The sequence below is a fragment of the Lepidochelys olivacea genome, assembly GCF_965140295.1.
Source record: "Lepidochelys olivacea isolate rLepOli2 genome assembly, chromosome: 20".
Taxonomy (NCBI): domain Eukaryota; kingdom Metazoa; phylum Chordata; order Testudines; family Cheloniidae; genus Lepidochelys; species Lepidochelys olivacea.
Genome location: NC_140430.1, coordinates 18,209,555 through 18,237,198, shown reverse-complemented (window position 1 = coordinate 18,237,198; position 27,644 = coordinate 18,209,555). Strand labels below are relative to the sequence as shown.

Sequence of the window (27,644 nt, the reverse complement as noted above, 5' to 3'; positions counted from 1 at the left end):
AGCCACAGCCCTCAGCCGTCCCAGCGCTCCGGACCCCAGCCCTCTCTCTTCTGGTGAGTGACCCGCTGGGGCATTTCTGCGGGGCTGGGGAGGGAATTGGGGCTAAGGGGTTGTACTTTTCCAGGGCTGTGGGGTGGAATCCAGGCACGCAGGAATGTGGTGGGGGGCAGACGTTACTCTGGGGAGGCAATAACTCCTGCTGGCTCTGGTGTAAATCAGGAATAAACGCCACTGCAGTGTGCCCCGTTCTCTGCTCACCCTGGTGGAAATCAGGAATAAACTCCATGGAGTGAGCTGTCGCTCATGAAAGCTGATGCTCAAATAAATTTGTTAGTCTCTAAGGTGCCACGAGTCCTCCTGTTCTTACTGCCTAAGTAGAAAAGCGGCAGCAGGCCCTTAGTTCGCATGGCTTTGGGTGACAAAATCCATCACCGGGCCAAACTTTGCTCTTTACACTGGTGTAAATCAGGATTCCGGCGACATCAATGGCCCGGCTTCTCTTCTCATTTACCTTTAACTCCGTTGACTTCCGTGGGGTTACTCCTGATTAACACCTGCGGTGAGCATGGACTTGGGTCTAATGTTCCAGATTTACCCCATAGCAACTCAGGGCCAGCTTTGAGCCAGGGCTCATGGACCCCTCTGGCCTGATCCTGACCTCGCTTATGCCAGCGCGACTCCAGGGATGTCAATGATCTTGATTTACATCGCTGTGACTGCGAGCAGGATCGGGCCAGGGGGATGATGCTGGTTTACCCTGGGGAGCACCAGAGGAGAATCGGACCCTTTCTTCACAGCCTGGATGTTGAGTGAGAATTTTTAAAAATAACATTTTTAAAACGATCTTTTATTTTACTAACTGGATTAAATGAGACAAACCCCAAAGCTGTAGTTGGATGAGCTTGGACATCAACGGGGCCAGCGGGTGTAAGGGAGCATTGGCGCATGGCTGATTTATACTGGGAGCGGGTGAAAGTGTTTTTTTTCTCTGGGGTTGTGGTTGTTGAGGGCGAGGCGGGGGCGATGCGGGGCCGGCTCTGTTATTCTGGTGGCGGTGTTGGTGGTATCCGATGGTTTGTTTGGGGTTTTTTTCCCTTTCCCTTAAAAGCTTTTGTGGGGAAACATTTTGTTATGAACTGAAATCAGGAGTGACTCGGTGGAAGGGGCTGATCCAGAGCCAGCAGGCTGCTTGCCCTCGATTTCCAGGGGCTGTGGATCAGGCCCGCTGTCAGAGGAGGACTGGGGCAGGGGAATCAGCTATTGCATGGGTGTAAATCTGGAACAAGCTCTTGATCCCTAAGGAGTCACTCTGGATTTACACTGGCATAAATTGGAGTCCCAGTTTGAGAACATGCTTTAAGTTCAATTGGTCTTTAGCATCTGCTTCAAGTTAAGCAGTTAATACACACGCCTCTGCCTGCTAACACACACACACACACACACACACACACACACACACGCTGCTCCCAATCAAACACAAATCCTGGAAGCTGCGAATGATTTATTGGGCCTAATTCTGCTCTTGCAGGCACTGGTGTGATAGGGTGCCGGTCCATTGGCCTCAAAGGGCCAGATCCCAACCTGGTGTAAGTATGCATCAATCCATTGGGGTAAATGGGAGCAACCTCCCCAGCTGGCGTAAACGGGCTGTAGCCCCAGCTGGTGTGAATCGATGTCACTTCCTTGACGTCAACGAACCCTGAGCCCCAACTGGGGTAAAGTTGTGTTGCCCCATTTACACCCACTGGGGATTTGGCCCAGTGAAATTACCCTCCTGTTAGCCAGCAGAGAATCAGGCCTGCGGGCCCCCTGCAGCCCAGGAAGAGAGAAGGGCCTGGATTCTCTCTCCTCTGCGAGTGTGGAGAAAGGGGCAGTAATTTGCCTTTAATGGCCGAGTAATGGGATTAAGTGTCCCCCTGCGGGGGTGGGTAGGGGGGAACAATCCACAAGGCACAGCTCTCCTTCCCCGGCCAGCAGCATCCTGTATCCTGACCCTTGGGTCAGTGACTCACACCCCTGCCTGGGCCCTTCCCAGCTGACCCAGACCCCTCCCAATTCCCAGCCCATTCTCTGGAGCCCGCCTGAGCCACAATCCCGGCCCATTGGCTCAGCCCCTTCCCCGAAGGCCCTTGCCCCCCCAGAGCAGCTGTTTATCTAACTGTTCTCTTCGCTTTCCCCTTTGTCCCATCAGGGGGTCTTCCTTGGTTCCTTGTAATTCACCCGCCCAGACCACCCACAGTCCGGCCTGCCCAGCTGCGAGGGAACCACAGGGGCGGCGTGGGGGTGGGGTGGGGTGTTAGGTGCTCCCCACTTGCCTTTCCACCTGCGGCGTTTGGCGGATAACACTGAGCCCCAGACCCAGAGACGATCCACATGGGAACACGCAGAGCGAGTGGGTAGAGCAGGGGCTGGGAGTCAGGACTCCTGGAGTCCACGCCAGCTCTGGGAGAGGAGTGGGATCTAGTGGTTAAAGCACACTAGGGGACTGGGAATCAGGACGCCTGGGATCTATCCCTAGTTCTGGGAGAGGATTGGGGTTTAGTGGTGAGAGAACTGGGCACTGGGAGTCGGTAATCCAGGCTGCTATCCCCAGCTGTGCTGCTGAATCATGTCACCGCTCCATGCCTCAGTTTCCCCATTGGTAAAATAGGGATAATAATATATCTATAGATCACCCTACATATCTATCTAAATATAGATCACCAGACATACCTAGCCAGCTAGTTAGTTAGATATAGATCAGCACGTCTGCCCATCTAGTCACTTACAGGAACTTTGTGTATAGTGGAGTAAAATGAAAGTCTCAAATGAATGGTTTCCAAGCTCCAGACAGTGTATGTTTCAATCCTGCTTACAGCAGAATGTCTGCCAGGGACAGAAGTGACTTCACGGGTCATAAACCCTCCTACGCATCAGGTTTCAGAGTGGTAGCCCTGTTTGTCTTTATCAGCAAAAACAACGAGGAGTCCTTGTGGTCCCTTAGAGACGAGCACATTTATTCATGCACCTGATGAAGTGGGTTCTAGCCCACGAAAGCTTATGCCCAAAACCATTTGTTAGTCTCAGCTGACTGAGTTTAGGGTGGTTCGCACCAGCTGAGGATCTGGCCTTTGTACGATGACCGTGAGGCCCACCAAGGCAGGGGGAGAATTCGGCCTTGCTTGAGCACCGTCCAGATGGTGGGTCGGTTTTGAGAACTGGCCCCGTGTGCTAAGCCACAACTTGGGACCTAGTCGAGACAGTGCAGCAGCTTCTGAAAGGTCGGCTGGGTGTGAGCCATTCTAGGCTGCCTTTAGCACAGCGCCCCCTAGTGCCACACTGGGGCATTGGAGCCAGCACTGACTGCCCCGGGGCTGGAGCGCCCCCTACTGAGGCCCCACCCCGCTCCCTGCAGCACAGCGCCCCCTAGCCTGTTGGTTAATTGTCTCTCTCTCCCCCTAGGTCCCCGTGCCGTGGCATGATGGAGAACTCTCCCGGCCTCCTGAACCCCCTGGCGTCCCCAGCCCTCCTGGTCCTGGCCTCCACTTCGGAGGGCACCCGGAGCACCAGCACCCCGTGCCAGCAGCCCCACCACTTTGGGGTGCCAGTTGCTATGGAGAAGCCATCCCAGCTGCCCTTCCTTGGTGCGGCTTACTCCCTAGTGTACCCCCACCCCGACCGCCTGGCGCCCGCCAGTCGCGACTACCCCCCGCAGCTGCTGCCCCTCCCGCCGCCCTTTGGCCACCCCAGCCTGGAGCGGGGCGGGGTGGGCATGCTGGGCTACGGTGCCCTGCACCCCTTCACCCCCTTCCACCTCGCCGACGACGTCGAGTGCTTCCCAGGGGGCTTCCTGGCGGGCAAGCGGCCCAAGGGCCGGAGCGGGTCGGAGCCGCCTCAGGTCTGCTGCCTGGCGCTGGAGAAGGAGATGGAGGCCCAGCGCGCCCAGATGGGGCCGGAGCCCATTGGCAGGGTGTCTGGGCTGCAGCCTTACAAGGGCTCCCCGAATCCACGGCATGGCAAGCCAGGTAGGGGGCAAGGGCAGCACCCCCAGGATCTCTCAGCAAACCGGGGTGTGGGGGGGGGAGCAGGACGACAGAATGGGGGAAAATAGAGGTAAAGAGAACCAAGTGGGGGGTGGATCTTAGGGGGCTTGTCTGTCCTCCTGGCCAGGCCAGGGGCTCTAAACCTGGGTCCCCGTGGGGAACCCCTTTCTCCCACCTTTCTGTCCACACCCCCTTCCCTTGCCCTCCTCAGCAGCCCTCCCTCGCCCTGTCTGCAACCCCCCCACCGCAACACCCACTTTCCCTCACTGTATTCACTAGCTCCCCCTTCCCCTTGGCCTTCTGGGCTGCTCCCCCATCCTGGTAGCCTCCACCTCCCCTCTCCAACTCCCCCCCTCCCCTTGCCATCCCGGGACCCCCTCCCCCAGTGTCCCCTGCTGCCATCCCTCCCCTGACTGGCCCCAGGACCTCCCCCTTGCCATTGAAGGGGGCTGGCGGCTGTGTCCAGCCCCAAATAGCCATCGCGGAGGGGTGGGGAAGTGGCGGGGTGTGGAGAGTGTATGGGGAGCAACGCTGTGGGTGGGTCATGGTGCACTTACACTGTATTCATGTTCTGGGAGCTATTTAAGAAGATCTGGGGCCTGTGACCCCTGAATACGAGGTCAGGGTAGATGTGGGAGTGGGGGATTGGACAGGACCTCCCCCCCCCAAAGGGAAGCAGCCAAACCTCCCAGGGTGGGACAGCATGGAGTGGGTAGAGCATGGGGGGGCGGAGATCTGGGGAGCTGGACTCCTAGTTTCTATCCCCAGCTCAGGGAGGGTGGAGTGGGGCCTAGTGGTTAAAGCGGGGGTCGCTGGGAGTTAGGACTCCTGGGATCCACCTCCAGCCCTGCCACTGACTCACCGTGTGACCATGGGCATGTCCCGTCCCCTGTGCTATGCCTCGGTTTCCCTCAGGGGATAATGAGGGGTAATGATACCAACCCTCCTTTGCAACATGCTTGGAGACCATTGGCTGGGAAGGTGCCAGAAGCAGGGAAAGGAACAATAAACCTCCCCCCTCCCCCAGTCCATCTGAATCAGGATAGTGGGGTAGCGAGGAAGTTGCAGGACAGACCAAGAACCAAAACTGCAGCAGGGGCCTCGTGGGGTGGATGGCTCCTGGGCCCCCATTTCAGTTACTCGCAGCTTCCTACCCTCAGATCACACCCTGGGCCAGGTCACCCCAGAAAAGTGGATGAGCATCCTGCTCTCACCAGGAGACCTCACTGCTCTCCCAGAGCCAGGGATAGAGTCCAGGAGTCCTGACTCCCTGCCCTCCCTGCACTAGGCAACACTCCCTTCCCAGAGCTGGGGACAGAACCCAGGAGTCCGGGACCTAGGAAGCTGCATTCTTCCCCTGGGCTTTTCTCATAGAGATGGGCTGGCCGCCACCTGCCCCAGGGGGGCTGGAAGGGTGGGGTCGGAGGTGGGGATGGCACTCCCAGGTTGCTCTGGGGTCATTGTCCCCAGGGCTCCTACTCCGTCTTGCATCGCTCCCCGCACACCCTCTCTCTCATGATTACATGCTCCCCTGCACACTGTCTGTTGCATACTCACCCTCTCACACATGCGCACGCTTCCCCAATCACGTCCGCTCAGACACACACAATCGCCCCCCCATCACAGCCCCCTCTCACGATCACCCCCCTGCACATTGTCTGTCGCACACTCACCCTCTCACACACGCACACGCTTCCCCAATCATGCACACTCAGACACACACAATTCCCCCCCTCCCCCCCACATCACAGCTTCTGTCTCACAATCACACCCCACAGGCCCTGGCGCAATCATCCGCCCCCAGAGACAATCTCACACACACACACACACACACAGCCACCCCCACCCCCGCCAACACACCTTCAGCAGCTGCATCTGAAAAGGGAAAAGCTGCCATAAAGCCCATTGCGGGGGTGGGGGGAGGCAGCACGGTGCTTTTGTTTGCTGGACAGAAAGGGCAGCCTATAAACAGTCACAACCCCCCCCCACCACCACCACGCCCTGTCCCCCTCCCCTCCCCTTCCCACCCCATCTGCTCTGACAGTGCAACTTTAGGTTGGGAAAAGCAAACAAAGATTAGGCAGGTCTTTAAACTACTCCCCAGGCCCCCAGCTGCCCTCCTGGGTTTGATCCCCAGCTCTGGGAGGGGATAGAACCCAGCCCCTGTGTGCTACAAATCCGGACATCTGGAGCTGGGATTTTCCTCTCTCCATTGACCCCCCCAAATCTGCTGAGCCCCCTGAAATTGACGTGCCCGGGGGTGGCCTCTCTGTTGTTTGGGGGGAGGGTGTTTCAATCCCTCTTGAACCCTCTGTACTCCTGCGGCGGCCTGTCCCAGCAAGTGCTCGCTCTCCAAACCGTCCCTGTTTGCTTTAACTCCCTGCGGCTAACCACAATTTCAGGTCAGGGCCTGCCAGGGCCGCGGCTAGTTGGGAGATTACAGCCCTCGCTAAAATGGTTGTGACAAATTCACCACAGACAGCAGCTCTGTGGCAAACTCTAGGGATCCCACATAATCTCCCTGAGTTACCACATGGGCCGGGCAGACAGCCGGGGCTGGGAGAGGCAGCGAGCCAGCAGCTCCATCCTGACTCCCTCTGGGGCCTTGAGCCGTTTTGCTTCCCGGGCCTGCCCACGCCTCAGTTTCCCCATCTCCACAGAGCTGCAGGAGTGTGGCGCCGACAGCCAGTCAGTGGGTCTGCTTCTCTTCTTCCTGACACTGGGGCACATCAGGAGTATGGGGTGTAAATCAGCAGCTGCGCTGGTGTATGTGAGATCAGAATCAGGCCCAGTGGGGTCTATTCCGCCGCAGGATCAGGCCATTATTGCTTAAATTGAGCTCCTGCTGCTATGCAGTGGGCATAAGCTGCATTAGCTGTGGCTGGGGGCTCATTAAGGCTGGCATTGTCCAGGAAATTGTCTCCTAGCACTGCTGCCTTCACTCCCGATCCTCCCGTTGTACCGGCCGTTGTACCCGCCGGCCCATGTAGACAGGACGCTGGCATTCTTGCCGCCCCAGCGGCTCCTTGCCGCATGGCTCACCCAAGCCCCTCGAATTTACGGCCGCGCCTAGAAGTCTGGCTTCAGGGTGCTGGGACTGGGGGGCTGTCCCACCCATCCCGGTCTCTGGATCTGGGGTCCCACTGTTATTTTAAGGCAGGGGTTCTCAACCTTCTTCTTTCGGAGTTCCCCCCACCATGCTCTAAAAGCCCACCTGTGCCTCAACAACTGGTTTTCTGCACATAAAAGCCAGGGCCGGCATTAGGGGGCAGCAAGCAGGGCAGCTGCCCAGGGCCCATGCCACCGGGGGCCCTGCGAAGCTAAGTTGCTAAGACTTCGGCTTTCTGCCCTTGGCCCTGGCAGGCCTAATGTCAGCCGTGCTTGGCTGGACCCCCTGAAACCTGCTTGCGGCCCCCCCAGTGGTCTCTGAACCCCTGGTTGAGAACCATCGTTTTAAGGGCTAATTGGGGTCTAAGGTCTGATGACCCTTAACCCCGCACCTCCAAATTCCCAGGATCACGTCGTCGCGTCTACACTAAGCGAGGAAACCCCTTTGGGGGAGAGCGGCTGCTTCTCTTGCTCGGCTGGGGGGGGGGGTGTCTTCAGAGCGACCCCGCCCCCCCTTCAGCTGTAGCTGTGCCGGTGCCTTCTGGGAACCCCCTGCCCCATAGCCACCAGGGCTCGGGAACAAAGTGTGGAGCGAGGAGAACCCTCCGTCTTCCCTGGGCATCTCTTACAGTAGAGACGAGCCAACCCTTCATAGAAAAGGGGCCTTCTGCATGGAGGCTGCTGGACCCCGGACAAACCCTGCGGCTGTCCCGGGCTTGCTCACCGCTAGGGGTCTCCCCATTGTCTGGTGGAAGAGGTTGGCATGGTCCAAGGCAGGCTGGGGAGGGTGCCGTGGCTTTGATCCTGCTAGGATGGGGTCCCTGCTCTGCGGCTGGGCCCAGGAGGGGAGGGGGCGGTAACTTGGCAATGGCAGGGCGGACGCACAACAGAGCAACCTCTGTTTATCTCCCAGCAGGAGTCAACCACACGGTACAAACCCAACGTTTTCACGAGCCGCTGAGCAATCCGGCCTCCCCTGTGCACGGCCGTCCCACCCTGGGGGGGGGGGGGAGTTCGGGTGGGCCTGGCTGGCCCCCTCTTTCTCTTGGATCTTGTCTTTTTGTCATGCTAATCCCCTCACTGGGTGTATTCATCCCCTGCATTATCTCCAGGCTGCCAGGAGAACAGTGGCAGATGGATGAGATGCGGGGTAGAAAGTCTTCTCCATAATCCAGTTCATTTCCTCCTCTCCACCCCCACAGGCACTCATTACTAATGGGGATAAGAACCTTGCTAATCACTGGGACAGCATGCAAACAGCATGGGCCCACCTGTGCCTACGGTTGATGCATCATACAGAGGATCAGCTTTGAGAACCCCCAAGTCTTCAAAAAAAAAAAAAATCACAAGCCCTCCCCCCCCCCGACCACCATAAAGTTGGCTTAAAAGTCTTGAGGGATTTTTACAAACAATGCCTAGATATTTTAAATTGTACCACTTCCCTGGGGAGGGGATGGCCTGACCATCGTTTGGAATCTTTAAAATGAGATTTAAGGATCTTTTAATTGGTGTGTTTTAATCCAGCTTCTGGGAGAAATTCAGCCTGTGTGTGGTGGGTCGGGGGTCAGGTTGTGTAGGTCCCTTTTGGCCTGGGAAGCTTCCTGATGCTCCCAGCTCTGCATTAAGATAATGACTAGAATCCACTCTCATGCTTCAGGGCTGCAACCGGTTGCATGGAGGGGTCAGGAAGGAATGTCCCACTCCCTCCCCATGCACAATTGGCCAGATGGATCCTGCGGGTTTTTCCTGCCTTCCTCTGAAGCATCAGAGCTCAGTCACAGCTGCTGCTGGGACACGGGGTGGGCTGAGCCAGTGCCCCGAGCAGATCCAGAGAATCCCCTTTCTAGCTGTCTGGCTGGTGGGGCTTGCTCAGGGTCAGACTGATCGCCTGATTAGGGGCGAGGAGGAATATTCCCCAGGTCAGATGGGCAGAGATCTTGGGGGCAATTTGGTTTCCTCTGCAGCATGAGGCTGGGATCATAGGGGCATGTCTCACCTTATCAGTTCTCAGGCATTGGTGACACCTGGGTTCCTCCTGATGCTCTGCCGGTGGCACATGATACTTTACCCTTCCAAATGCTTTGGTTTAACTAAAGTCATTGGGCTCAGCATGGGACCAGGAGGTCTGGCAGGAATTTCATAGCATGTGCTCTGCAGGCGGTCCGACTCGATGGTCTAGCTCTCCCTTCTGGCCTTAAACTCTAGGAAACAAAGTATTTTCCTTTTGGTTCCGGAACCTTTAGGGACCCATTTTTCAGCATCTCTCTGCCACCGCAAGGGCTAGAAATTTGCTTTAAAAAAAGTGGAAAGTTGAGATTCTCACCTAATCCCCTGACTCCAGGGGGTGGGGCTTTAACTAAAAACACCCTGGGCAGCATCCTGGCTCGGGCAGCATCCTGGTGCTGTAGGTTATTTATTAGGTGTATTACGGTAGTGTCTCGATGGCCCAGTCACGGCCCAGGGGCCAGGACCCCTTTGCGCTGGGCGCTGTAGGTTATTTATTGGGTGTATTACGGTAGTGTCTCGATGTCCCAGTGACGGCCCAGAGACCAGGACCCCTTTTTGCTGGGCGCTGTAGGTTATTTATTAGGTGTATTACAGTAATGCCTAGGAGCCCCACGCATGGCCCGGGACCCCCATGTGCTAGGCGCTGCACAGCCAGCCCACAGAAAGCCAGGCCTTGCCCAGAGCATTTCCAATCTATGGTCACATTCATCTCCCTACCTGGACTTCCCAGCCCCTCTGCTTGGGCTGCTCTCTCATGACCCTGATCTATGCTGTCACTCTTGGGCGTTTCGATGACCCTTCACTGCCTCAGCCTCTCTGGCTTGAGAATCTCCCCACAGCGCCCTTCCAGCGCCATCGTCCCCACGACCCAGACCTCCCCGCCTCCTGGCCGAAAACCACAGGGGATCTCAGACCCGAACCTCCTCAGCTTCAGCCTATCTCTGGGTCCTGCTGGCCGGGCAGATAGGCCCTGCACGGCCAGTCCCCAGGACAGGGGTGCCCCTATCCCCGCCCCATGCTCCCAGCTAACACAGACTGGGGACCCTGCGCGGGTTACTAAGGGGCTGGGGAGCTGATCCTGCCCACCCCCAGGGGCCAAATCCCCCCACCCTAGTGCCCCCTGGGTCAGGAAGAGAATGCTTGACCCCGCCCCACGGCAGTGACAAATGAGGGGGAAGGGGCTGTGCCGGGGGGGGGCCGGGACTCCATTACATCTCACATGTATTCACAGCTCCCCGGGTGTGACCGGCCGCCCAGCTAGGCACATAAAGCCTATTTTCCGCTCAGCTGGGCGGGCTCGGGACCCCCCACAGCACGGCTGGGAGGGGGAGGCCCCTTTGGGCCTCTCTGTCAGGCTCCTGGTGGTGACAGGGCGTGAAGAGGACAAATTGGCGTAGCTGATTCTCCCCAGGGGGGCCCCGGCCTCTAGGGAAGTGGGGAGCCCAGATCCAGCCCCTGCGAAGCAACCCAGAATGACTCCTGCTGACACACCCTCCCGATTTGTCTTTGGCAGACGGGGTGGGGTGGGGTGGAGAGGGGGGCAGGGTAGACAATGGCCCTTCAGGATCTTAACTCAAGCAGAACTTTTGCCTCCGCCCCTCCCCCCCCCCTGCACTGTGCAGCCACCCACCGCCTCCTCCTTCCCGTTTCAGGGAGGGGCTGAGCTATGGGAGTCCAGCACCCCCCCTCCTCCATATCCCCTGCAGACACACCCTCACTTGGCCCCATCTGGAGTCAGCTGCACAAAGACCGGGACTCAGCCTTCTAGGGAAATTGGGGAGCATTATCCTCAGTCTACAGACTAGGGAAACTGAGGCTCTGGGGTGGGGGGAGTGACTCTCCCAAGATTATGCAGAGAGCTAGGGGCTAGACTAGGAATGGAACCCAGGAGTTCTGCTCTAGCCACTGGACCCTGCTCCCTGAGCTGGGAACAGAACCCAGGAGTCCTGGCTCCCAGCACCCCTCTGCTTTAACCATGACACCCTACCCGCCTTCCAGACCCAGGAATAGAACCCAGGCGTCCCGGCTCCCAGCCCCATCTGGGGTCGGGGGTCTCAGACACCAGAGCTCTCCATCACAGAAATGCCCGGTGAAGCTCAGCTAATCAGTCACCCCCCCCCAAACCCCCCCCCCCTCTCTGGTGTTGTGTTGTTACAACTCATGACACGTCTGTAGTGAAATTGGAATCCCCACCACTGGGAATTGCCTGGTTTCCTTCAAAGCTCCGCCCCTGGCTGGTGGGAAGGCTTCCCCCCCCCCGCCCCCCCCCCGCCCCTCTGCGCTGACTGGTGGTTCCTCCCCTCCCCGTCCCCTTGGTCGTGGAAGTTGGAGATTTGGAGCTGAGTTTCACTTTGAGGGGTTCTTTGGGGTTTTGTCTGAGGTGGAAACTCAGAGTGAAACTCAGGCCTGCACCAGTCAGCTGGGGAGAAAGTGCCGTCAGGGAACTCCAGTCAGATGTCATATTGTAAATATTGACAGGGTTCAGAGTAACAGCCGTGTTAGTCTGTATTCGCAAAAAAAAAAGGAGGAGAGCTGGAGGGATAGCTCAGTGGTTTGAGCATTGGCCTGCTAAACCCAGGGTTGTGAGTTCAATCCTTGAGAGGGCCATTTAGGGATCTGGTGCAAAAATTGGGGATTGATCCTGCTTTGAGCAGGGGGTTGGACTAGATGACCTCCTGAGGTCCCTTCCAACCATGAGATTCTATGAAGACTTGTGCATCCGATGAAGTGAGCTGTAGCTCACGAAAGCTCATGCTCAAATAAATTGGTTAGTCTCTAAGGTGTCACAAGTCCTCCTTTTCTTATTGTAAATATTGCCAGCCATGGCACTAACTGGGGGGACCATTGTGCCAGGCGCTGCACAGACCCCTGATTGAGATCAGGACCCCCATTGTGTCAGGAGCTGCACAGACATATGGTAGGAGACAGTCCCACCCTACCTCACAGAGCTCACAACCTAAACAGACAAGCCAGATAAAGGCCGGGTGAAAGTCACTGCCATGGTGGAAAGGTGTGCGTGTACGGCATTAGATGGAGACTCAGCTGCAATTCTTGGCTGTGCCATGACTCCTTGTGTACTCTGGGGCAAGTCACGGCCCTGCTCTGTGCCTCAGTTTCCCTATCTGCAAAATGGGTTACCCCTTCTGCCTCTCTACATTGAAGAGTTCTCCAGGAAGGGTCTGCCTCTCCCCTACAGTTTATACAGCACCAAGCGCAACAAGGCTCTGATTTTGGATAGAAACAACAATAATTATCCCCATTTTACAGATTGGGGAAACCGAGGCACAGAGCCAGCCTGGCGTAGCTGTGTTGAAAATCTAGGTGCCTCAATGGGAAGTAAAATCCTGACTGGTGCGGGGAGCCCATGGAAGAGCTGGGAAGTGAAGCTAAATCTCCAAAGGCCCAGATCGTCCCTTCCAGGCCCAGATCAGCTTCTGTAAGAAGCTCAACCGTCAATATTGATATGCATATTGTCTCTGTGGGGGGCGGGGCGCCCGGCCCCGCTCCACCCTACAGCTGTCTGAGGCCTGCCCTGCAGGCGTCAGTTTCGCAGGAAGTTCTACCTTGAGGCTGGAAAGTTTGGGTTTTTTTTGAGGGCAAATAAACAGAACCGAGGCACCTTGCTGATTTTTGGCCTCCCGGGACATGGAATTGAAACTGGACAACGTGGCTGCTTTTCAGATCTAGAACATTGAGGTGGGGGTGGAGGTTTGGGGGCGGAGGGGAAGGCTAAAAACAACCCACGGCTTGGGAAACAACATTTCATGAGATCAGTGAGACCCAGTGAAGTCTCAACTCTGCCACTGCCTTGGGGGAGGAGCGTGCCTGCTCCGTGCCTCAGTTTCCCCTCCCACTCCCTTTGTCTATTTAGCTTGTCAGTGGGAGTTTTGCTGCTATGAAGTCAAAGGTGGGGCTGGTGTCCTGACCCTCAGTCCAGTGTCCGATTACAGCACAGCGCCTCTGCGCGCACCTTATCTCTTGGGGCGCGTACAGCGCCCGGCGCAATGTGCGGGGTGGGGAGGCTGGTCTTGATTGTTGCCTCTGGCTGCTCTAACCAGGACTGATCTTGCAACTGTCACACCTTTGATCACTCTGCAAAACCTTATGACCTCAGCCTCATTGCGTGTGTCTCCCTCCCCCCCCCGCCTTAATCTCTCTTTTACCCCAACCCGTTCATTCCCTTCCTCCCACCCTTGCCAGGCAGCAGGTGCCCTGCTGTCCCTGGTTGGATACAATAATCCCAACAGGCAGAGGGGACAAAGGCTCAATGGGAGTGATTAATAGCTCGTTAACCAGGCCCTGACCCTCAGCCAGAGCTGAAGGAAGAAGCTCCTGGGGTTGACCAGCCTGTGATTGATTGGGGATCTCCGCTCCCCGGGCTCCTTGGCACCAGCTGCCCTCTGCTGGCCCCCTGGAGAGGCCTTGGCTTGGTAACCAACTCCTCCTGCCCCTTAGGGTGGCACATGCAGATTCAGCCCATCCCAGCAGAGGGCGCTGTGGGGAGTGGGGCAGGAGCAGGGGGGGGGGAGCACCCAACTACTCCAGAACTGACCTCTCCCAGCAGGGGGTGCTGTGGGGACCAGGCCGGGAGCGCTGGCTGGGCGGGGGTGGGGGAGCATCCCACTACTCCAGGTGGCTCTATAGGGAGCATCCTGCCGGGACGTCCTCGGGGCTGTGGGTCTGACCAGGCTGCCTCCTTTTTCCCAGGGGAGAAGAAGCTGGAGCCGTTGGCCCTTCTGTGCCCTCTTTGCCAGAGGGAGCTGCAGTGCGCGGAGCTGGGGCAGCACCTGCAGCAGGAGATCGAGAGACTCGCCCACCTCCTGGACAGGTACGGGAGCTCCCCGCCCCTCCCCATGGACAGGTGCGGGAACCCCCCTCCCCCTCCCCATGGACAGGTGCGGGAACCCCCCTCCCCCTCCCCTGGACAGGTACAGGAGCCTCCATCCCCACCCCTGGACAGGTACGGGAACTCCCCACCCCCTCCCCCTGGACAGGTACGGTAACCCCCCGTCTCCTCCCTGGACAGGTATGAGAACTCCCCACCCCCTCCCCTGGACAGGTACGGGAGCTCCCCGCCCCTCCCCATGGACAGGTGCGGGAACCCTCCTCCCCCTCCCCATGGACAGGTGCGGGAACCCCCCTCCCCCTCCCCTGGACAGGTACAGGAGCCTCCATCCCCACCCCTGGACAGGTACGGGAACTCCCCACCCCCTCCCCCTGGATAGGTACGGTAACCCCCCGCCTCCTCCCTGGACAGGTATGAGAACTCCCCACCCCCTCCCCTGGACAGGTACGGGAGCTCCCCGCCCCTCCCCATGGACAGGTGCGGGAACCCTCCTCCCCCTCCCCATGGACAGGTGCGGGAACCCCCCTCCCCCTCCCCTGGACAGGTACAGGAGCCTCCATCCCCACCCCTGGACAGGTACGGTAACTCCCCACCCCCTCCCCCTGGATAGGTACGGTAACCCCCCGCCTCCTCCCTGGACAGGTATGAGAACTCCCCACCCCCTCCCCTGGACAGGTATGAGAACTCCCCACCCCCTCCCCTGGACAGGTACGGGAGCATCCCTACCCCAGTGAGTCAGCGAGGCCCCTGGATGGCGGGGGGGCTTTGTGGACTGGTCCCACTGGGGCTCGTCACTCTCCCTCCCCCACTCCCCTCTGCAGCTCACCCTTTCATTCTCTCTCTGCAGGGAGGCCATGACCCCGCTGGAGGACGCCCAGAGATTGTCCCAGGTGAGACCTGCCCCCCCACTCCTGCCCTCCAGGATGGCTGCTTCAAAGGGGTTTTGTCCCTCTCCCCTCCCTCCCCGGGGACTCCCCCCACGTCCCCATCACCCTTCCTGGGGAAGGGCACTTAGGAGCTAGAGGCTGATGTCTCCCCTATGGGTGAACTCCAGGGGGTGCTACCCTGAGCATGTGTCCCGACCCGGCCCAGCCCAGCCATTGCCCCAGCTCACAGGTTGCAAGAAGCAAGAGGAGAGGTGGTGAAAACTGATTCTTCGCAGAGAGCTACTGAGACTGGAGCAGCCAGGGGCTCACCCCACAGCCAGCGCTCCTGCCCCACTCCCCACAGCGCCCCCTGCTGGGCGAGGCTGGGACCGGAGTAGCCAGGAGCTCCCTTGCTGCCAGCGCCCCCTGCTGGGAGAGCTTGGACACCAAATGCCCCTAATCGCTCAACCCCCGGGGGCTCCAGCCACCCCGCCGTTCTTCCCCTGCTGCTCCAGCCCCACATGATCAGCGGCGCAAGCTCACCCCTCACATCTTCCCTTCCGTTCCAGCCTCCAGCGATCTCCGCTCAGGGTGGCGCAGACTCTCCCAAGGGGTCGCCGCAGGCCTACGAGGACGGGCACAAGGTGGACAGGCAGCAGGTACGCTCCCCCCCGCCCCGCCCCGCGCACCCTCCCGCCATAACCAGGCCACAGCCGAAACTCGAACCAGGGACCTTCGGCTGCAAAGACACTAGCCCCCAACACGGGAGATAGAGGGGCCCTTCCCCCAGCTGGCTGTTGTAGTACCTAGACTCTGCCACTAGAGGGGGACACGATTGCATGGAGTAAGCCAGGGTCTTGCACGAAGGTAACAATTCAGCCTGGAGCCATGTGGTGGGGGTTGGGAGTCCTGACTTGGGGCCCCCTTTCTCCTGACCCCTGGGCCAGGGCAGGGGGGGGGGCAGGATCAGCAAATGCCTCTGGGAGAGGGGAAGCCATCCACCCACATCCTCCAGCTGCTGTTAACCGCTTAGAGCCTGGGGTGGGAAACACCATGAGAGCAGTTTTCTTCCTTCGCCTTTGACTCACCCCTTTGCTTTCTTCCCCCACAGACCTTTTTGCAGGTGAAGTCAAACCGGGAGGGCCGCATGGGAGGTGAGAAGGGGATTTGGCTTGAATCTGGGGTGGAGGGTGGCATTTATACTGGGGGGGAGGGTCGGACTGAAGCTTTGTTGGCCGTGGATCAATGCTGATAAGGGGTAGGAAGGTCTGGTGGTTAGGGCACGAGACTGGGACCTTCACACACAGGGCTTTCAATTCCTGGCTCTGACACCAAGTGTTGTCTAGTGATTAGAGCGGGGACTCTAGCTCTAGAAGAGAAGTAGCATCTAATGGTAGGGGAGGACTTTTCCCAGCCGTGCCTCTCACTGACTACGCAGCACGTCACTGCTCCGTGACTCGTTTTCCCCATATTTGTAGAGTGGGGGATAATAATAATGAGCCACTTTGGAAAGTCTCGCAGGGGAGGCACTTTAGAAGCAGCAAGCGTGACCTTGGGCCTGTGCCTGGCTTGGCAGACCCCATTGCTTTTGGAATTTAATAACCAGGGCGGGTTAGATTGAAATCTGGGCCCTGATCCAGTGACTCCATCCCCCTGAGTTGTCCCCTGCCCAGATCCCTCATGGAGATCCAGCTGCCCAGCTCCCATCAGCTGTCCAGCACTCCCCATCAACCCCCTCTCCGGTGATGCACAGCCTCCCCTGACACATGTGTCTCTCTTGCCTTGCAGCCAGAGCCGGCCGGTTTAAGCGGATCAGACCCTGCCTGGAGGAGCAGGTGAGGATCCGGGGCTGGGTGTCTGGAGGTGTGCATGGATCGGGCACTGTATATTAGGGATTTAGCCCCGGTTTATTTCTGCCCTGGGAGAGGCTGGCAGGAAGTTGGGGGATATGGGGCTACTTGAGCCCAGGGGTCTGATCTGCAGCAGTGTGGCCGGGGTGGGGGATACTAGATTGAAGAGGTGTCCCTTGAGGGTGCTCTGGGGAGACGATCTCTTCTTCCCACCCCTACCAAGTATTGAACTCCCAGCAGCAAGAGACAGGCTCCCCCCACATACTTATGGTGTCTGTGTCTTTCCCGGAGGCCCAGATGGAGGGGCCTCTCCCCACAGTCTCCAGGCTGGCCGAGGCAGAGGACGAGTTCTCCGACGAGAGCCGCTGCGGAGGGTACGAATATCGCAGCCCGAAGAAAAACGTCCTGAAGACGAAAGGTAGGGGACAGCTGATGGGGGGAGGGGGTGTGTGCGTGTGGGTCCCTGCCCCTTCTCCCCGGGTGTGTGTCTTCTCGCCCTCCCTCTTCCTTGCTTTCCCCCTCCCCTGCTGCTCGGGCTGCCTCCGAGTGAGGCCTGGAGCTGTTCCTCCCCAGTTACAGCCAGGTCCCGCTAGGCTGCTCTAGTGACCTTAATTTGGGATGGAAATGGCCCCCAGGGGTCTCTGGAGCTGGAATGGGGCTGGGGTTAGGGTTCTGCACCAGTCTGGCAGGAAGGGGATCGGGGGCATGGTTGGAGTTCACTGCACTGTGGCTATTCCAGCCCTCCAGGGCCCAGGGGGTGGGGGGTGGGATGGGGGTGGATCAGGGGTGTGGCCAGGGCTGTGGCTCTTTTCTTCTTTCCCTAGCGGGTGGACCATAGTTTAGAGCAGCCTGGAGGCTGCTCTACCTGACAGCATGGGCTGGGAATGTGTGGAGAGCAAAGGTAGCTTCAGGCAACTTTCCCTCTCTCCCTCCACTGCCCCATGCACAGGAAGGGAGTAACTGAGAATTCACACGTGATGGGTCTGTTCAGCACTGGGCTGCACCGGCTCTGAGCCAGCTACCCCCTCCCCAAAGGAGCCCTCTTGAAAGGGAGGGGGCTGTTCATAGCTGTGGAGCTACTGGATGAGTTTGTTACACTTGTGTTAGAGTCGGAGCAGAACCTTTGATGCTGGAACATGGGCTTGGTCAGGCTAGAGTCGGGTGTGATACACCTGTGTGTACTGGGGGGAGACCACTGCCCTCTACTGGATGGAATCAGAATGCTCAGCTATATGTCATAAGCCCTGTATTGCTAATGGAGATTCTCCTTTAATTCAGGCAGCACAAGTTTAACCCTTTGGAAGAGGAGAAGGCTCTGTCCCCGAGGCCCCCTGTGTATGGCTTAGCTGGAATCCAGGGTGTCTCTGCTTCACAGTGCCCAGATTCCAGGCAGATTCACCCCTTCTGCTTTGTTCTTGTTTTTAAATCCAACCCCCTCCCCACAGCGTGTTTCCCAGGCAGATGTGGAAATGTCACAAGTTCCAGTTCCTCAAATCCACACCTGGATTTGTACAGACTTGTTGGGTCAGCAGAACTGGGCTGAGAAATCTGATAGAGTTTCCGGTGTTTCATGCTTCCTGCCCTTACTTCAGCCTGGGCTCAGTTCCTTGCTATGGCATTCACATCCCAAGAGACCTAATGTGATTTGAGTGAGGGGGACGGGGGGCTGGGAGTCAGGACTCCTGGGTTCTCTCCCCAGCTCTGGGAGGGGAGTGAAGTCTAGTGATTAGAGCTGGGGGGCGGGGTGCAATCAGAACTCCTGGTTTCTATCCGCGGCTCTGGGAGGAGAGTGGGATCTAGTGATTAGAGCACAGGGGGGCTGGAAGTCAGGACTCCTGGGTTCTATCCCCAGCTGTGGGAGGGCAGTGGTTACCTAGTGCTTAGAACACTGGCTGTAGGAGAAAGGAGTATTGTGTAGTGGTTGGAGCAGGGGACTGGGAGCCAGGACACCTGGGTTCTCTTCCTCTGTGTGACCAGGGTCAAGTCATGCCCCCACCTGGTGTGCCTCAGTTTCCCCTATTTTTATCATGGGAGTTATACTTCCCAGGGTGGGTTGTGAATCTTTACAAAGCGCTTTGACACAATGCTTAGCTCAGCTGGCTGGTGCTATAAGAAAGGCAGGATGGTCCAATGAGTCTAGGATGTGGGAGACCAGGGTTCAAGTCCCTGCTCTGCCACAGGCTTCCTGTGTGACCAAGGGCTTCCTGGGCAAGTCACTTAGCCTCTCTCTGCCTCAGTTTCCCCATCTGTACAATGGGGATAGTAGCCCTGCCCTGCCTCCTGGGGGGTTGTGAGGCTGTGCAGATCATGCGGGTCTCCGATGCAATGAGAATGGAGCCACCTAAGATAGACTATAAAAATACAACATATTATTAATTATCAGTGGTAATTAGCAGCAAAGACGGGGCCAGGGTAGGAGAGAGGGCAGCCTCAGATCCCTCAATGGAAAGTGGGAGGCCTACAGAACAGACACCTAGGTCCTGCTCCCCAGCTGGCATAAACTGGTGTCACTCCTCAAGGGGGGACCAGATCCTGAGCTGGTGTAAACTGGTGTCACTCCATTGGAGTCGGTGGAGCTCTGCTGCTTTACACCAGCTGGGGATCTGGTCCTTGTGGAATAACTTGCCCTGAATCTCTCCCGCTTTCCTGGGGAGTCTGTCCCATGGGAACAGGAAGGAAATCCTTGGCGGAAGAGCTTCCAGGCCCAGCCGGAGCAGAGCTGGGGGCAGGTGGGCGGGATGGAGCAAGGGGCAGAGTCACCGGCTACGCAGGGCTATGGGCTGAGGTTGCTGCCTTCTGTGAGGCTGTGGGCCCTCACCGGAGGTCAATGCAGGAGGGGATTCCTGGTGTGTGACCCCGGCAGGGCCTGTTAGCGCCCTGTAGCTCATGGTCTCCAGACACTGCACGGGAGGTGGAGGAACAGCAGCAGGAGGAGGTGTATGGATGCAGGATGTGGGCTGTGGGGCAGCCCCACCGCCCCCTGCAGTGCGATGCTGGGAGGGGGCTTAATTGGGAAGGAGGGAGGGAGAAGTTTCCTTAGAGTGGATCGGGCACTGGGCTGGAGTTCAGGACACCTGGGTTCTCATCTTGGCTCAGGCTCTGACATGCTGTGTGGCCTAGGGCAAGTCATGTGGCCGCTCGGTGCCTCAGTTTCCCCTCCCAGTCTGGGTCTATTTGGAATGTAAACTCTTCGGGGCAGGACTTGTTCTGTGTCTGAGGCATACTGGGAACCTGATCTCAGTTGGGGGATCTTAGATGGGAAGCTCTCTCAGGCAGAAACGATCTCTTTGCTCTGGCTCTGTATAGCACCTAGCCTAAGGAGGTCCTGGGCCATGACTGGGGTTCTTAGGTGCTACCGTAGTACATCTAATAAATAATGTCCAGCGCCCAGCACAATGGAGTCCTGCTGGGCCACGACTGGGGGTGCCTAGGTGCTACTGTAATACACCTAATAAATAAGAAACTATGCTAACACACATCCTGGGGGCCAAGAGTCTTACAAAATCGACCTAACGCGGCTAAATTCGACCTAACCTCGTAGTGTAGACCAGACCTTAGTCCAGTTATGCTTCCATCCTCCGCCCTCTCCTCCCCGCCCTGTCTTCCTCAGGGAAAATTGTGCAAAGTCTTAGCTTTGCTGAACAAAACCAAACGTCAAACCCGGCGAACTTTGCACGAGACGGAATTCTTGACGGGATCATCGCTTTGCTGGGCGCTGAGGACAAAAGCGGCAGGGGTCCCGAGGCACCCACGCTTTCGGAGAGAAGCCGGTGGCCCCGGTGGCGTTGGGCTGATACAGTCCAGCTCGGGGCCCCATTACGCTAGGTGCTGTACAGACCCGTTGTCCCATGCTAATGCCGCAAGGGAGCGAGGAGAGGGAGCGAGGAGGGGTCCTGGCTGTTTACTTTTGTACTTCAAACCGGGGCCTGTCTGGTCAGTTTCTTTGGTGTTTTCGGTTCTGTGTGTGAACTGGTCTAGGCAGGAGCACTGTTAGGGGTCTGAATGCGCAGGTGAGATGGTTTAAAGGACTGGGGCATCTTTCTGGCAAGGAAAACTCCCTTTTAGCAGGACTATACTGTGATTAGCATGGGAGGGGGGGGGGGCTGCTTTGTTTGCCACCTAGGATCTGCCTGGGCTGTGTGAGACAGGATCTGCTGAGGGGGAGGCGCTGCTGAGTCTACACTGGCTTCCTGCCCCTAGAACAGTGCAGCTGGGAAGGGTCTCTCCCTGCCCCCCTCTCCCCCCCACTCCCCAAGTTCTCCCAGTTCAGGTTGTCACGGCGGAATCCCCTGGCATTGTGGTTCCCACTTCCTCCGCTCGCCCCTCTGTCTGCGGTGTCTGGGCAGAGACTTCCCGCAGAGGAATAGTTGTGTTACTACCTGGGGGCGGCGGGGTGGGGGCATCACTACCCTTATTTTAGGAGCCTGTGGCCCTTCCTGCTGCCCCCCCCCACCAGCTGCCTTCCTTCCCCCCCCCCCTTCTCTGCACATCTGTCCCACCAATCCACTCCCCAAAGCTGCCGTCCTTTCGGGATTCCCCACCGGGCCAGTGGGGTACAGCGGCATGGTGGTCCGATGAGCTGGCGTCCCTCGTCCGCCCCTCCCTCCTCATGCTGCTGGCTGCCCTTGGGCAAGTCACTGCCCTGCTCCATGCCTCAGTTTCCCCTCTACCTTCCATCTACTTGGATTGTAAACTCTCTGGGGCACTGTCTCTCGCTGGGTGTTTGTGCAACAGAGGGGCCCGTGATCTCAGTTGGGGGTGTGTCTGTGAAGCGCCTGGCGTGACGTGGGAGGGGGGAGGTCTGATCTCAGCTAGGGGGAGTCTCAGTCAGATGCTACATTAATACAGCAGTAACTCTGTGCAGCGTTCGTTTCTCCCTCGCCCCCTGGCTGGCCCGGGCAGAGCGGTTGATGAGTGGGCTCCAGCTCAGCCAGCAAAGCCGGATGCAGTTAGATCTCGGGGGTCGCAGGTTGGGTCCGTTCAGCTGATGCCCAGTGCTATATTACAGGCCCCCCAATAAGAGCCCCTCCCGTGTCTCTCCCAGACTGCAGACTCTTGGCGGCACGGAGCAGCCCCAGCCAAGACAGCGACGAGGCGGACATGGACTCGGAGGGCGAAGAGCTGCCTGCCTTCGCCAAGCAGACGTATCCTGCTCCCTGTGGGTCTGAGGGAGGAGCTGACCCTCTGGGCTGGGGTGAGGAGCAGGCGTAGGGGCTGCGAGGTTTCCCTTCTGCTCCGAGACTAGGTGATCAGAGAAGTGTGTGTGTGTGTGGGGGGGAGGGGGGGTAGCAAAGCCCCATGGCTGCAGCATTCACACCCGCAACTCACAGAGCTGAGGCTCGGCCGTGCTTCCAGGCCGCACAGCCCTGCGGCTTGAGCTGATGGAGCGCTCCCCCGGCTGGCAGCGGCAGTAAGTCCCTTAGTCGCTCCCAAGTGGACCCAGCTGCTGGTGATGTGCCACACCCCCTATAGGAGCGGGGAGCAGACAGGACACACTCTAGGTCCCGTCAGTGCCAGGCCAGCTGATCAGCGCTTGTGCGACCTGGAGCAGAACCAGAGGCCAAGGTTGGCTTGAAGAGTCATGCTGGGCTGGCAGTGAGCTCGCACTCAGTGGAGTGGGATCTAGTGCTTAGAGCGGGGTGAGCTGAGAGCCAGGGTGCCTGGGTTCTAGTCCTGGCTTGGGAAGGGCAGTGGGGTTTAGTGGTTAGAGCAGGAGGGCTCCAACTCAGGACTTGGATTTCTGGGCCTGGCGCTGAACTCTGCCTCACTCTTTAATTCAGGCAGGTTGCAGTGCCTTTTGTGCCTCAGTTTCCCCATCTGCACAGTAGAGACATACCCCCTTCCCACCCTCCCCAGCCAGTTTGCAAAGTGCTTTGAGATCCTTGAATGAAGGACAAACCACACTTTGGGATCGGCGTAAAGTCCTGGCCTGGACTGTGGGTTCTGTAATTGTCACATTCCATGGTTGCCTCTCTCAGCAAACTCAGCTCGGGCCATCTCCCTGATTTCAGCCCCGGCTCTTGGGGGACACTGTCTAGATCCCTGGAGCTCTACGGCTGGCGGGGGCAAGGGGGAAAGGGGCTGTAAGGGTATTGTCTCTTCCTTCACTGCCACCTAACCAGGTGCCTGTCTCCAGTCTCGAAGAGTGCCCCGGTGGAGGAGGACAGCAGGAAGCCAGGGGGCCTGGGTGCACCTGGGACGGCAAGAGGGTAAATCAGTGGGGGCTCCCTCTTTCTCTTGGCATCTTTCCAGTGCCCTGTTACTCAGTGGCTAGTGCCTGTCCTGACCCCCTCCGCCGCAAGCAAAGGGGAGCCTGCTAGACGCTACAGAGGACCTATTCCTGGCCATCCCCGTCTGCAGGCCAACGGAAGGGTGCTCCCATGGGCCATCTGTCCTGGCGCCCTGCATCTGGCACCGCTGAGACAAACCAGCTGGTCCAGCCCCATCGATCACCAGCCCCGGATCCGTCAGAGGAGGATGTGGGGAGATACCATAGTGTGGGGCAGGGGTAGATCTCGAAGCACCTTCCAAAGGAGGGAAGAGCTAGGGGCTATGAGGCCAGGAGGACGCCTGAGAGGTCCTGCCTCACTGCGGCCGGGTTAAGTGCACCTAGAGCATCCCCGCCGGATGTTCGTACAACCTCCAGTGATGGGGTTTCCCCAGCCTCCCTAGGCCACCTGTCCCTGAGCTTCTCCAAGGGCTCCCAGCCCTGGGGGGCTGGGCTGCGGGTGTGTGCCCTTGCCTGCCCTGGCCTGTGCTCCTCATGGCTCCATCCTGCTAAGAGATGGCCCCGACGCCGCGCCGTCCGTCTGTCTTCTCTCCCCGGCCCTGCCCCAGAATCCCAGAGCTCCCTCGGGTCGCCTGGATCTGAATCCTGGCTTAGCTCCCGCTCCAGCTGTCTTCTTCCCCTCCGCCCCGCCGCCTTGCTAACGTCCAGGGCCAGCCTCTCGGCTTCTCTCCAACCATCTCCTCTCCCGGCAGCAAGGTGGAGGAGGAGGAGGGAGACTCCACCCTCACCGTGGAGCTGCTGAAGGCTCAGATCCAGGAGCTGCGGCACCGGCTCCTCCGAAAGGACTCGTACAAATGCCACATTTGCCTGGTAAGGGTGGCCCATCCCCTGGCTTGTTACCGCCCCCCTGCCCGCCCCGCACACACCCATGGGGCCCACGGAAGCAAAACTTGGACCTGGATCCGACATCTTGGGAGCGGGGGGGGGCATCTGAATGAGCAAGTTCATGCGACGGGCTCCCAAGGCAGAGCAGTTAGAGGTGGAGGTGCTGATGCCCTCCCCCCATCTCTGCTTGGGACCAAAACGTGAGGTCTGGATTCGCCCCCTCCCACCCCCACCCCAGAGTCTGGCATCATTCTGGATACTGGAGTAGCCAGGAGCTTCCCCCCCGCAGCCAGCACTCCTGCCCCGCTCCCTACAGCCCCCCCTGCTGGGAGAGGCTGGCTGTGGGGAAGTTCCCGGTTACTCCATACTGGGAGAGGCTCGGGGTGGAATAGCTGGGAACTCCTCCACAGCCAGTGTTCCTGCCCCATGCCCTACAGCGCCCCCTTCTGGGAGAGGCTGAGACTGGAATATCCAGGAACTTCCCCCTCAGCCACTGCTCCCTGCTCCCTACAGCGCCCCCTGCTGTCAGGGGCTGGGGGTGGAATAGCCAGGAACTCCCCCACAGCCAGCGCTCCTGCCCCCTCCCTACAGCGCCCCCTGCTGTCAGGGGCTGGGGGTGGAATAGCCAGGAACTCCCCCACAGCCAGCGCTCCTGTCCCACTCCCTACAGTGCCTCCTGCTGGGAGCGGCTGGGGTGGAATAGCTGGGAGCTCCCCTGCAGCCAGCTCCTGCCCCCCTCCCTACAGTGCCCCCTGCTGTCAGGGGCTGGGGGTGGAATGGCCAGGAGCTTCCCTGCAGCCAGCTCCCGCCCTGCTCTCTACAGTGCCCCCGGCTACAAGAGGCTGGGGGTAGAATAGCCAGGAGCTCCCCCCCCCCGCAGCCAACTCCCGCCCTGCCCTCTACAGCGCCCCCTGCTGTGAGCGGCTGGGGGTGGAATGGCCGGGAGCTCCCGCCCTGCTCCCTACAGTTCTTTCCCAACGTCCAGTCTCCTTCCTTTCCAGGACTCGTACTCAGTGCCATTGACTTCGATTCACTGTTGGCACATCCACTGCGAGCAGTGCTGGCTCCGGACCCTGGTAATGCCCCTCTGCCCCAACTCCCCGGCCCCTTTGGGCTTCCTGCCCGTGCTCCTTTATCCGCTCCAGAGCATGAAATACACGGTCCAGAGCTGCCCCTTTCACATATGTCTGCATAACCCCCCCGGCTAGCTCTCCTCTGCCCTAGTCGCTGCTCTGTGGCTTTGAGTCCCCCGGTGCTGGCTTGACGCCAGGCATTGATGGCGGGTCCGTGCTGGCCCAGCCCCCTGTACTGTTCTGTTCAAGCTCTCATACTGTGCCCATCACCATGGTCCCTGGGCACCTGCCCATGATGCATCCACTCACGTGACACAGGTGATGCCTTCCATTTGCCTCTTCCCGAGGGGGGAAATTGTCTCTTCAGTGGTTCCTTATTATGCTCTTGAAGGGAAGTCTCGTCCAGTGGTTAGAGCAGGGGAGGTCAGGAGCCAGGACTCTGGGGTCTCATTTCCAGCTTCGGGAGGGGAATGGAGTCTAGTGATTGGGGGCAGGGAGTCTGGACTTCGGGCTTCCATTCCCAGCTCTGGAAGGGCAGTGGGCTCCAGTGGTTAGAAGGGGGTGGGGAGGGATGGGAGTCAGGATTCCTGGGTTCCATTCCCAGATCTGGAAGAGGAGTGGCATCTAGTGGTTAGAGGAGGGTGGCTGGGAGGCAGGACACCTGGGTTCCATTCACAGCTCTGGGACAGGAGTGGGGTCCAGTGAATTGCGGGGCGGGGGTCAGGATTCTCAGATTCTATTTCTAGCCCCAACACTTAGTGCCCAGAGGTAGCTGCATTTCAGCAGAGGGGACGGGCGTGTTGAACGCAGGGTGCTCGGCGGGGGGCGGGGGGGAGGGGGGGGCGCCTTGTTGACCATTGACCAGATCTCTTTTCAAGCTTGAGGTGTCGCCTTGCCCTTTCTTCCAGGGCTCCAAGAAGCTCTGCCCCCAGTGTAACGCCATCACGTCCCCGGCCGACCTGCGGCGTGTGTACTTCTGATCTCAGGCCCAGCCTCCCATCCCCGACGCTGCATCCTTCAGCACGAGCCATGCATCCCGCTCCCCCCGGCCTCCCCACGGCAGACTGAACCCAAACTGGGAAGCTGCTGAAATGCTAAAGAGACCTGCCTCCCATCCCTGGCAGTGAAAGCAAAAGGAGCCACGGCTGCTCCAGGCATGGGTTGTGATTGGCCGTGGCAGCCCCTCCCCACGGCCACGGGGGGCTGCTCTCTTGTGGCCAGTTTCCCCTTCTGCCCCCTCTTGTTTGTCTCTCGTTCATTAAGTAAAACCTATTTTTAGTAACGATTGAACCTGACCTGAATTCGTCGCTCCCACCCCTCCAAGGAGAGCAGTTGCAGGCTGTGGGCGCACGACGAGCAGACTAAGGTCCGGCTCCCGGGCTGGGGCGCCCCGACCTAAGGCTCAATTCCTGGCTTTGCCACACACTCCCTGAGGGAGTGGGGTTTAGTGGGTTGGGGCTGGGGATCAGGACCCCTGGGTTGCCTTCCTTCTTGGGGGGAGGGGGAAAGGGGGGGCTTGCGGTCAGGACTCCAAAGAACCCAATTCGCCCTGGCTATGCAGCTCAGGATCTCCCAGCCCGGCCCCTCCTGTAGCCACTTCCCCCTCGCACGCTGGAGGAGTGGGCCCCAGGGAGGCGGAAGGGTCTGGGATCCATTCCCCACGGCTGACTGGCCTGGTGCAGCGTTATAGTCAATCAGCCCCTAAACGCTGCCCCACGAGGTCAGGGGTGGGTAGCTGGAAGGACTGGGGCTATGGCAAGGGGAAGCAAGTTGCATGAGGTCACTAGCCATGTGCAGCTGGAGACAGACCCCCCCAGGAATCCGGATGCCCAGCCCCCTGCTCTACCCACTACATCCCACTCCTTTCCCAAGCTGAGGATAAACCCAGAAGACCTGACTTCCAGCCCACCCTGCTAGATCCCCACTCCCCTCCTGAGCAGGGGATCCTCACAGCCGATCCCCTTTAAACCCCAAGGCCATACCCCCCACGCACCGGAATCAGTCTATCTGCCGTGACTGGGGGCGGGGGGCGTGTGCTTATTCCTAGGGGCCTATTGCAAAGCCAGGGCTCCTCCATACCCTGCCTTCCCCACTGTGCTGAGAAATCACAGCCTTGATGCAACACTGGCTGGAAATTTACCAAGTTCACATGATGGCCTCATGGACCCCGTGGCAGACAGGAAACACTGTTGTTGTAACAGGCCCGCCTGGTTTCCCCTGGAGCTAGAAGGTAGCAAATCTCTCCACTGCCCCTCCCCCTCCCCACCTCTTTCCCACTCCCCCAGCTGCTCTGTGCAAGCCCAGTAATGGCTGTTATGAGCACATACCAACTCTCCCACCACTGAGCTCCATGCACTAGGCCACACTGCCTTATATGACACCATCCCCGCCCTGTTCTAGTTGGACACCAAGAGAAGTCATGGGACCTGGGTGCAAGCGTGGGACTGGCAATCCAGGATACCTAGGTTCCATTCTTTGCTCTCGGAGGGCAGCGGGGTCTAGTGCTTAGAGTGGGGCGCCTTGGAAGTCAGGATTCCTGGGTTCACCTTGACTGACTTGCCACGTGATGTTTTTTTAACAACAAAAATTCAGCTCCTGGATCCAGCCATCTGGCCTGTTCAGAGCAGGGGGGTCGGGTTCAGCCCGGTGCTGCGAATTGGGTCGGCGACAAGGTTCTCATCTGGATGCAAAAATTACCCACCAGGTTAAGATAGGACGGCTTAATGGTTAGAGGCATCAGGACTCCTGGGTTCTCTTC

At 58.8% G+C, this 27,644-nt stretch overlaps 1 protein-coding gene across 1 annotated transcript; it reads left to right on the top strand.

The window, feature by feature from the left end:
• LOC311510837 (E3 ubiquitin-protein ligase Rnf220-like) lies at positions 1 to 26,168 on the top strand. Its single transcript, XM_084610860.1, has 13 exons — positions 1 to 53; positions 3,442 to 4,004; positions 13,845 to 13,965; positions 14,831 to 14,873; positions 15,419 to 15,508; positions 15,961 to 16,003; positions 16,638 to 16,684; positions 16,997 to 17,117; positions 21,744 to 21,843; positions 22,822 to 22,908; positions 23,681 to 23,798; positions 24,815 to 24,889; positions 25,795 to 26,168. The coding sequence occupies exons 2-13, from the start codon at positions 3,458 to 3,460 to the stop codon at positions 25,864 to 25,866; spliced, it is 1,464 nt and encodes a 487-aa protein (XP_084466986.1). The 5' UTR covers positions 1 to 53; positions 3,442 to 3,457; the 3' UTR covers positions 25,867 to 26,168.
• Positions 26,169 to 27,644: the final 1,476 nt, after the last annotated feature.